General features: G+C 37.9%; 1 protein-coding gene across 2 annotated transcripts; it reads left to right on the top strand.

Annotated features, from left to right (window-relative positions):
- Window positions 1–376: 376 nt before the first annotated feature.
- Window positions 377–9,749, top strand: cep83 (centrosomal protein 83). Of its 2 annotated transcripts, XM_022671652.2 has the most exons (16): window positions 377–1,548; window positions 1,647–1,797; window positions 2,808–2,900; window positions 3,270–3,401; window positions 3,845–4,096; window positions 4,750–4,881; window positions 4,996–5,110; window positions 5,218–5,362; window positions 5,474–5,623; window positions 6,674–6,749; window positions 6,893–7,050; window positions 7,368–7,442; window positions 8,589–8,718; window positions 8,840–8,943; window positions 9,047–9,215; window positions 9,323–9,749. In XM_022671652.2, the coding sequence occupies exons 1-16, from the start codon at window positions 1,346–1,348 to the stop codon at window positions 9,485–9,487; spliced, it is 2,250 nt and encodes a 749-aa protein (XP_022527373.2). In that variant the 5' UTR covers window positions 377–1,345; the 3' UTR covers window positions 9,488–9,749. The 2 variants fall into 2 exon arrangements, with proteins under 2 accessions (XP_022527373.2, XP_007245062.2); XM_007245000.4 differs by lacking the exon at window positions 7,368–7,442 and having other exon boundaries at window positions 380–1,548.
- The last annotated feature ends 1,215 nt before the right edge of the window (window positions 9,750–10,964 follow it).

The raw sequence follows: 10,964 nt of genomic DNA, 5'->3' as shown, positions 1-10,964 counted from the left end.
TTAAAGTATTCTTTTTATGTTGTTGCATATATAAATGGTGAAACTGGTATGTTGCTGTTTCTATTTAACTTTGTTTTATTGTACAAAAGTACAAAAAAATCTAAAATAAAAACGTATACAATATAATGTATACAATCTGTATAATGCCGCCATCTGGTGCCAAATCTGACAAATGGCACACTTTTATTTAATCTTTTATCTTAAATCGAAGAAAATCTATATTCATATAAAACTATTATCTGGGAACCGTTTGGTATTTCTTCGCTGATATCTATGAAAATAACATGTTAAATCGTGAGGATAAACCATCAGACTGTCAGAGTACTATTATATTAGTTTTTATAGACTTTTATTTTGAAAGGCGTCGCTCTGTTTTGGCGACCATATTGGGAGTTTGAGCACTGGGGACGCCGCTGCTCTGTTACTAGGCTGTACTGTACTGGAGGTAAAGTAGCTCATATTTATCAGACTGTGTTAGTTTAGCTGCTTTAAGAGGACTCACTGCTTTAACAGAGGTCGTACTGTAGCTCTTCTCTGTTCAGTGCCAAGGCGTTGCAGTGCTTTGACTGTGTAGCTTAGGTTGGTTAGTAATCGGGTGGTTTGAACTTGCTGAGTTACTAAAGGTCGGTGCAGAGGCGCCACATTTGAACACGGGTCAGGGTCCTGTCTCAGTGTCCTGTGTTTAGAAAGCGTATTAGTTTGCTCGTTTATTTTCTTAATGTGAAGATAAAGAGCGTTGCTTTTAATTCAATAGTTTAACTAATATGTGGTAAATACATTCTGCTCCATTTCGTCCCTTTTGGAACTTAAGAAATGCCTCTATAAACATCAACAACCCCCTTGGAGCTACATTTCCATGTCCTGTCGGACTCTGCTGTGTCTAACTTACTTCAGTTGCCCACACAACATGAGAGCACTCCTTGTTTGCCCGTTGCTCCTTGGCTGGCGTTAGCTCCGTTTCCACAACAGAAAATGAAGAGAAATCACTTGAGAGAGTCTGGGCGAGCTGAGTGGCTGAGAGGGCAATCACTCGAGGGCCTCCTGAGACTCCAACTGCCTTGGTAACAAGACTTATCTGCTTGACTTGCCTGATTAGGAGCTTCTTTCTTCTCTCTTTTGCTCATAATATATCAGCACCTCTCTGCATAACAAGGGCTGTCTGACAACATAATACTTAGACCTCCAAGAATCTCCAACTTCACTCTCATCTGAAGAGATTGAAAAGAGCAGGACTGGCTTGATTGGCTCTGATTTGGCAAGCAGTTCACGAGTAGCCTGATTCCATCCCCTTGTGCAAATAGTAGAAAATCTTGTGCACTGTAAATCTCATTCTCGCCCAGAGGTGATGAGTGGTCCTACAGCAGGTCAGTCCTCTGCTATGTTTCCAAATCTGGAATCTGGTGGCAGTGGGCGAGTGCCAACTCTGCTTGGGGGCCCTGGAGGACTTAGCAGCTCAGACATGGAACTGCAGAAGATGCTCATTGATGAGAGGATGCGCTGCGAGAAACACAAAACCAACTACCAGACCCTGAAGGCAGAGCACACAAGGTAACTGTACTGTAAACTACACTTTTTTTTGCCAAGGCTTAGTGTTTATGTATTAGATTTTTTTTAAATGACTCATATGGTTGTGTATGTCTGTGCAGGCTGCAGGACGAGTGCACCCGAGTCCAGTCTGAGTTGAAAAGGATGCTAAATGACAAGCAGACTGGTCAGGAGAAACTGCAGCTGCTGCTGGCAGAGCTGAGAGGAGAGCTGTTGGATAAGACTCGGGAGCTAGAGGAGCTCAAACTGCAGGTAAAGATATAATTATATTGAACAGGGTTAATTGTTTTATTGTTAGTATTTAAATTTAAATTTAAGCTTAATTTAAAATCCTTACCTCATTTAACACACTAGATTGAAGCTGTTCATCTTGTATTAAAACTGGGAAAGCTCTTCTTCTCTCTGTGGTGTTAGACACCTGTATTCCAAAGGGAGATTTTGTGTAACAAGACAAAAACAGACACGCCTAGTTTTACCAGGCTGCCATTTTCAGTGTCATTTAAACAAAAGTGTTGGTCTTTGTTTTGAAAGAGGTGCTTTGGAATGAAATCTGGTATCTCATAGGTTTCACGTACCATTTCATGTTACCCTGCTTGTTAAAGGACTCAAGTTTTTAGATGTGAATGGCCCTAATGATTCTGACTTGTGACTAACATCAGAATAATAGTGATGCTGGGCGAGGCAAATAGCACAGGGAAATGCTATGGGTGCGCTGTAACTGCAGGGTCATTTTAGGTGGAATGCCTTAATTCTTTCAGCATGAAAAACGCAAGTCTCAGCTTTTTTTTTATTATTCCTTTGCCACTGTATACCATTCTAACAGCTATGTATGTTTACACTGCTTGCATTTACAATAACTGTTCAAGCACAGACACAAACACACATGAAACAACACAACATTAGCCGAATGAATGATGAAGTTACTCATGCTACTCATTTCAACGAATTTCGTCAAGGACATTTTGCCACATATGCTTTAGGGGACATTAAACAAGGCAGCAGAAGCAGCAGCAACACTGAAGAAGCAGCTTTTAGAAATTCTTATTTTCTGCTCTTCCAGCAACACTGTTTTCCTTATTAGTATTTTAGTCCTATCAAAAGACTTGACAAATGACAAAATCTATGGTACAATGCAACTCTATAAAGTCTGTGTAACTCATGCTTTCCTTTGGAACACAGAAACTAAAGCTAATATAACCAAAATACTAGCTGTAAACTCACATATCTGTTGGGATCTTTTTTTTTTTTTTTGTGCATTGTAGGCGCTGACTCCTCAGCGGTTGGAGCTGGTAAAAGCTCAGGTCCAGCAGGAGATGGAGGCTCCTATTCGAGAGCGCTTTAGTAAGCTAGAGGAGGTGAGAGAACTTTAACATCATTTAAGCATCATAATAAAAAAAAAACAGTAGGAGAGGTCTGGTAATTACTGAAGTTCATATGTACTTTGTATTGTATTTGTTTCATTCAGAAAGGCTGCATTGGATGAGACCCTGCATATATTGGAATTTTATAACTAGAATGTGGTTGGAGTAGTAGATTGTTAGTATGAAATCTCCTCCAAATTAATGAAAATAGTCTTACTCTGAATACAGGAAATGTATTTAGTGTAGCACATTTAATTTTCTAAAACCCTTTTAAAAGTTTCTTGTCAGGCATCACTTATTTCTTATTTATATTTGTATATTTATACATATATTTATATTTTTGTTTCTCTCTTTTTTCCACAGGAAGCAGAGAAGTACAGATCTCAGTACAATAAATTGCGTTATGACTTCACTTTCCTTAAATCAGAGTTTGATCACCAGCGAGAGGAACATGAGCGCATCCTGGAAGAGAGGAAGATACGCTACAGTGCTGATGTATGTCTCATATATGGCTTCAACACATTTGCGTGTGTGTGTGTGTGTGTGTGTGTGTGTGTGTGTGTGTGTTGTGCTGAATATATATAGGGTACAAGTCAAAAGTCGCAGGACACCTTTTTATTTCAGAAACAAAATATGACCGCTTTTAAGATGGTGTCCATATATATTGGACATAGCCTAAAAAATAGGCCCCTTATCCATTATTTGCGGGGTATTCAGATATGCAATTTTCCCTTTCTTTTTGTTTCTGAAATAGAAGGATGTCCTGCACATTTTGACTGTCTTTATCTGTCCCCAATGTTACTGGATGATTTATTGTAAAAATGACATAAGGATGCATGGGGTGCAACAAACCAGAGTTTTAACCAGACCAAATAGTGTTGGTTTGAGAACACCATTAATGTGTCTCTGTGTATGTGTGTTTGTTTTGTTGTGTTCAGTTGGCTCGTTTGGAGAGGGATAAGGAGGAGCTGAGCACGCAGCTGCAGAGCAGTGACCCCGCGCGGGATGGGAAGCGTGTGGAAGCTCTTCTGAGAGAAAAGGCCCAGCTGCACCAGCGAGTCCGTGGTCTGGAGGCCGAGGTGGCTGAGCTGCGTGCAGAGAGAGACAGCACAGGAGCGCAGGCTGAAAACGTGCAGCGGATCCAGATCCGCCAGATAGCAGAATCCCAGTCTGCAGTCAAGGCCCTGGAGGTGAGAAGAGACATGAGAAAATCAGTGTCTTGGGAGTTAATAATAATGTGTCTATAATATGTTGGTCATCATCAAATATGGTGTTTTAGATGACTGAAATCAGGGATTTTGAAAATGCTGACGTCAGCATATTAAGTATATGAGACATAGTTTATGCTTAAAAAAACTGTGACCGAACATCTTTTTCGTCAAGACAGCAACATAAAAATATGTACATAATTTTTTTACATTTTGGTACAGTTTACATTTAAAATATTTGTGTCTGACATTAAGGTGTCCTGCGCCTGCTGTTTGTACACACTTGGGGGTGGTCAAATGCCACATTACGGCCAGGCAAACCTTGTACACCTCTAAGCACTAAGCTGACTGTAAATAAACAGGAGAGCTTTAATCACCAAAATAAACTGATTTCAGGAGCATTATATGTGCAAATAGTTCTATTTTTATAAATATGTTTTTTGTTTACTTAAACACCAATACCAACATTAGCTGCCATATTGCCTTTTTCCAGAGTCAGCTTACTGCTTAAAATACCCTACAGAACTGTGCTGTAGAGGTCTAAGTGGAAACAACAGAAAATTGCCACTTTAAACTTGCTCCTTTTATTGCTCCTTTAAACTATGCATTGGTTACTGTTCATGGTTTTGATGCAGTCAGAGAAGCAGTCTGTGCGCATGCAGCTGGAGCGGGTGGAGAAGGAGCTGCGTTCAACCCTGGAGCAGAACACCCTGCTGACCAGCAAGCTGCACAAAGCTGAGAGGGAGATTAATACCCTTAGCAGTCAGGTGGGCTTATTCTGTATTTTCAATGCACAGCATTCAATGTGTACCCCAAGTTTATTCCTGAAATAATTTGTTTAATTTGATGCATTATTTAAACATTAATATTAAATTATACAGCTTGAAGGGATGAAGCACACGCACAAGCTGGAGTTGGCTAATGTGAAGTTAGAGTGTGTAAGAGCCAGAGGAGAGGTGGAAAGGGAGCGAGACACACTGCAAGCCCAAATGGAAGGTAGATACACTACTCTACACTCTGTTAACATTCCCTTTTTCAGTCTGTGCCTCTCCACGTCATGTTTGTATGCTCATCCGTACCTGCTTTACTTTTCTCTGTCTCAGGGCTGCATTCTGATCTTGAAGTCTGGAAGGCATCTGTGGACAGAAATAAAGAACTGCTGTCTGAGAAAGAGAGGGAACTGGTCCGCAGGGTCCAGGCAGCCAGAGAAGAGGAGATACAGAAACTGACTGCTGTTCAGGAGGAAAAGTAGGTGGCGTTCTTAAGCCTACAAACCACATGTTCTCATATTATGCCCTTCTGTGCTTCTTATTCCTTGTAAATGCTTATTGAAGTGGAATGTTTGCATGAATGTATTAGGCTGGAACTTGAGAATCGTCTCTCAGAACTGGAGCAGCAGAAGGCTCTACAGGAGGCTACAGGAAACTCTCTAAAAGAAGAGTGGGAGGATCGTGTCCGTGCTGCACAGCTAGAGAAGAAGGCTGCTCACAAAGAGCTGCAGAATATCAGGTAACTTCTTTAGACTTCTAAATATCTCGGGTAAAAGCCCTACACTCTGAAACAAAGATTAATAATAATTGTCGAAGCATCGGAAACATAATCATTCCCACATGCCAACTGCATGTATCTTTACTAAAACAAAACACTTTGGCCAAATTGAAAAGTGAAAGGAAAGTTAGAAAAGAGAATACTTTACACCAGTTCAAAGTTATATCAACGATACATTGTGCTTTGTTGGTATGTTTGCTTTGACAAAAATAAATGTTAAAAAAAAAAGTTTTGTAAAAATAAGACAAACACGTTTAGGCTCTATAATCTGTACACTGTTGAAGAAAATAGAAAATTAATTAAAAAACCTGCAAAATATATGATAAATTTATATGAATGATGAAAAGATGAAAAATGTTACAGAAAACTGCCATATGCATCCCTGCAAATAGAATAATTTCTGTTCATTTGCTGGATGTAAAAATAAAACTGTTTTCATGGCAATATTATTAGTTAAGCTAAACCTAGTGGAAAATTTAATTTGAAATGAAATGAAATCTCCATAAAAAGTTGTCAGCAGAGGAAAGCATGAAGTGCTGTAAGATTTTGTGGGAAAACACTGCACTGACTTTGGACTTGATAAAACACAGTGGATCAACACCAGCAGATGACATTTCTCTCCAAACCATCACTGATTGCAGAAAACGTCCCACTAGACCTCAAGCAGCTCTGACTGTGTTTCTCTTCACTCTTCCTCCAAACTCTAATCCCTTGATTTCCAAATGAAATGCGAAATTTACTGATGGTTTGGAGAACCACATCATCTGCTGGTGTTGGTCCACTGTTTTTATGTCAAGTCTGTATGCCATAATAATCAATAATAAAAGAAATAAACACTTTCAATAGATGACTCTGTGTGTAATACATCCATATAATATGAAATTTACATTGTAAACTGAATTCCTGAATTAAAGTAACTTTTCAATGATATAATTTTTTTTAGTTGCACCTGTACAGCTACTTCTAAAATACTAATTTTGTTTTAACGTGATTTATTCTTGTGTATCTCAGAGCTAAGATGCAGCAGCAGGGACTGCAGCTAGAAGAGCTGGAGAGACAAAAGGCAGAAACTGCCGAGCTGAGAAGAGTACGTACAAAACCCATGCGCTCAATATTAGGGCTTAGAAATCTGCATCTGATGTTAGTAAAGCAGATTTAGCTGATTAGTTAATTATAAACCACACTGATTCCTGACTATATGCTGATGACACATTTCTGCTTATCTCTTAGCAAAATGCAGAGCTGAATCTGCAGGTAAACACGCTGTCTCATTCGGAGAGTGAGCTGATGGAAGCTAATGGTAGGCTGAGAGAGAGCCTGGAAAGAGTGAGAGAAGAGCTAAGAAGTGCTCGCACACAAATGGAAAGGACCCAGCAGGAGGCCGAGAGGTATTCCACATAAACTTCTACTGTTCCATCATTGACCTTTTGCACATAAACTCAAGAACAGTGTTCATGACATAAATTAAGCATTGCAGGTTTCTTAGCTATGATCTGAAATGTGCTAGTGCTTTAAATACTTTTATGGTAACTATATTGTACCGTAAATACACTATATCGACAAAAGAATTGAAACGTCCAGTCCTTCTTGTGTCTTTAAAAGCATTAAAAAAGAGTTTAATCCTCCTTTTGTTAGAATAGCCATCTCTACTGTCCATGAAAAGCTTTCTACTAGGTTTTACTACACTCTACACTCATCCTAACAGTATTGAAAGGAGCATCATCATTCCAGAGAGTTCCATTTCCACCGCTCTACAGCTTGACCCCCATAAGCCTAATAGGTTTCTGTTTTTCTGCTTTAGAGAGTCATAGAATTTATTGGATATAATTTTCTGTACATGGAATAGACCAGTTGTTTGTGTGTATTGCACATATGTCAGCAATGTTTGCAACCTGTATTAGCTGGATGTATTCATTAGATGGGGTATCCTCAAACATTTGAATATATGTTATATAATATGGTACTTTTAGAGGACAAGGTGTCACTTCTCTGACAACTAATATGTTGGACTGGACAAAAAAAAAACAGGTGGTATTACATTTAGATATGTTATCAACTACAAGAGCATTTTAGTTAGTATAGGACTGATTATCAGTGTATGTACAGCATTACTGTCAGGTTATAACATTTGTATCTCCATTTCTGGCATTTTCTGCTTTTGAAATATAGCAGTTCTTTGAAGCATGAGCTTTTTATTAGAAAATAACCAATTAAAATGCTCTTTTTTTGTCGCCTTCCAACTTAGAGTTTTCTTTTATTTGCAAAGTTACCATTTTGAAGAGAGAATTTTTTGCATGACAGCAATACGTGTAGTTGGTGTTCTAGAAGTATTGACACTTTGCGTAGTATTTTCAGAAAAACATGTCATGTGGTAAATGTTACAATGCATTTTTTTTGTTGTAAAAATCTGTTTAAAACAAAAAATGTCATCTGTGTATGGTGTGAGTTTTGTTTGTGTATAAATAGTTTGGTTTCTGTAAGTATGACATTCAGCAGAGTACAGTCTTGTGCACATTATTCCAAAAACCTGCTGACTTTATTTTACTCTAGTGTAGTTTGAGTCAGTATAATGGATATATCCAGCAACTGTGTAGCAGAGAGAAAAAAACTAACCTAAAAAGAGTTTATTTCAGCTCATTTTGAAGAATTTTTATTTGTCCGTTCATCAAGAGATTTTGATACAGTGTAAGAGACAGTTTGTCTGTTCAAATTATGTAGTGAAGAGATACTTGTTTTTATTGGACAGTGACAATATTATTTATTTATTCATTTATTGTCAAATCGCACAGCAGTATGCCTAGTATAACCACTATTAGTCATAAAGCAACCCTGTAACACTTGACAGAATAATCTAGACATTAATTAAAAAAAGTGAGTAATACACTTCATGGTACAGTACAGTTAGATTACTCTTCTGTGTGTTAAGGCTGGTGGAAGAGAGACGAGTGGAGTGGCTGGAGGAGAAGCATAAACTCCAGGAAAGGGAGGCCGAACTACAGGAGAAGTACAGCCAAGCAAAAGGCCGAATGCAGAGGGCTGCACTTGCTCAAAAAAAGGTACTGCTGTTCTTGTTTTGGTTTATAATTGGTTTGTTGTACCCAGAGAGAATGTACATTATTATTGTGCACAATTTGGTTCTCTTCAGTACCACCAGCAACTTTTTTTTTTGTATTTTAGAGAAAGACCTTGACTGAAATTAGAGAGAAGAAACTGCTAGACAAGATTCAGTTGCTAGAAGCGAAGATAGAAGAATTGGAACTCGAGACTCGGATAGCCAAGACGTAAATATTTCACTAAGCAATTCATTCACAGGAAGATTTGTCTTTTTTTTCTTTAATTATTTTAATTGCTTATTGTGTGTATCTGTGTGTGTGTCTACACTAGAAATCCCTCATTGTCTGAAGAGCAGGCTCAGCTAAGTAAACGTCTAAAGGAGATGCAGAGGAGACACAGTGAATTCCGTCGACTGTTGTTGGGCAACCAGGTGATTTCTACACCTGTACCCTCCTCCCTGTTCATCCCAGGCCCTGAGTCCAGCTTCCTGAACTTACAGGTAAATGGCAAGATGGATGATGATGATGATGATGATACATTTTTACTGCTTTCTTTTTATTCTCCATTCTAAACCCTTTCTTTCCTCAAACATCTTCCCTGTCCCAGGAGGAACAACACCAGAGGGAGCTGTCGGTGTTGCGGAGGAGACTGGAGGAGTTGGAGAATATTCAGCAGCTGCAGCTGGAGGAGCTAACTGCTCCTCAGGATCGGGACAGAGAGAAAGACAGAGAAAGACTTCTAGAACCTCAAAATGGCCTGCCTGACCTCTGACCCTTTAACAAATGGAACTACAGCCATAAATTCTGTGCCAAAAAACTGTCAGGTTTGAGTACTGTGCTGTTTTGTTTTTGTTTTTATTCTCAATGGACTAATTAAAAAAATAATGATGCTCAGAGACATATTTATACATTTTTATGGCAATATTTGTGTCTGCAGGTTTGACTTGTTTTTGCAGTCTTCCATTATTAATATACATTTTAAAATGAAAATATGAATTCAAAATGTTCATTAAACACATGTCTCTTTGCAACAGTGGGTGCTTACATTATGGTATTTGTCATACATATTCTAAACTCACAATGTTAATTTCATAACATTTATAAAAATTAAACTAGACATGTTTTTGCATAGAAACGTATTTTATTTGTATATTTTTATAAGAAAAATGTTAGGAAATAACATCATTTGTAACACAAAATGGCAGGTTTTTTAGTACTTAATACTTAATAAAATGTGTATAGACTATGCCTAAAGCAAAGTAAGGAAAAGTAGAAGCCAATTAAACAGGACCACACCAACCAGTTAAATTATTTTGTTCTATGAAAAATCAGTACTAATACTTGATATTCTACATCCGATCTATGAAACAAACTGAATACGAAACTATTTCTAGTTTATGCTTTATTTCCCCACAATATTCCAATACTCCAACATACACTATTACAACAGAAAATCTGCCATTTTATTATTTAAAAGATTGTGTAATTCACTTTATTTTGAATTTAGCATGCTTCCCAAATTTAAAAAGTTAAGATACACCAGTCAGTCTAAACGTGCACAAAGATCACTAACTACAGAAACTGACAGAGAGACATCAAATCTGACCAATATAGAAATAGAAAGACTCTGAATACCAGGATGCCTATGACAACACTAAGGAAGTCAGATGGCATTTGTTGGGGGGGCTCATGATAATATTACACATGAAGATGAGTTCAGTTTAGATACTGAGACTGAAGAAGAAAACCCAAGTTTTATTGAAAGTGTTTCTGCAGGAGTGAACAAATAGCCACCATATTCAACACACTGTCCTTAAAGACCTTCTCAAATGACATCCTTAGCTGCCTACAACAGCAAGAACACTGTTGTCAACTAAAAGAAATATTACAACCACCATAAATTCAGGAAAGAATTGCGAGTCTGAGTCACTAGCTGAAACTTGACCCAGTTAACACAGTAGAAATTTAATTTAACATTGATAGACTGCCACTGTTCAATAGCAGCAAAACACATTTTGACCCATTCTTATTTTGCTGCGACAGTAAAAGCCAAGAAACCTGGAATTTATTGATGTGATCATCCAACAGTTTGGATGTTTATCTTTTTTTTTTTGTTTATTTAATTTATTTTCTTCCATGTGGATTAATATTAAAGACATTAAAACATTTAAGGGACACATATGGAATTATGTAGTAAACTTAACACAAAGTGTTTGGCCTCCACAATGATCCTCTGACCTAAACTCATC

The sequence above is a fragment of the Astyanax mexicanus genome, chromosome 2, assembly GCF_023375975.1.
Source record: "Astyanax mexicanus isolate ESR-SI-001 chromosome 2, AstMex3_surface, whole genome shotgun sequence".
Taxonomy (NCBI): domain Eukaryota; kingdom Metazoa; phylum Chordata; class Actinopteri; order Characiformes; family Acestrorhamphidae; genus Astyanax; species Astyanax mexicanus.
The sequence above is the reverse complement of the archived record's forward strand: the minus strand, read 5'-3'. Positions and strand labels throughout refer to the sequence as shown.

Excerpts from the sequence above, each read along its gene's own strand:
- cep83 (XM_022671652.2), top strand. The coding sequence starts at position 1,346 with ATGAGTGGTCCTACAGCAGGTCAGTCCTCTGCTATGTTTCCAAATCTG. Across the intron at positions 4,097-4,749 it reads CTGCAGTCAAGGCCCTGGAG|TCAGAGAAGCAGTCTGTGCG; the intron begins GTGAGAAGAGAC and ends GTTTTGATGCAG. Across the intron at positions 8,719-8,839 it reads CTGCACTTGCTCAAAAAAAG|AGAAAGACCTTGACTGAAAT; the intron begins GTACTGCTGTTC and ends TTTGTATTTTAG.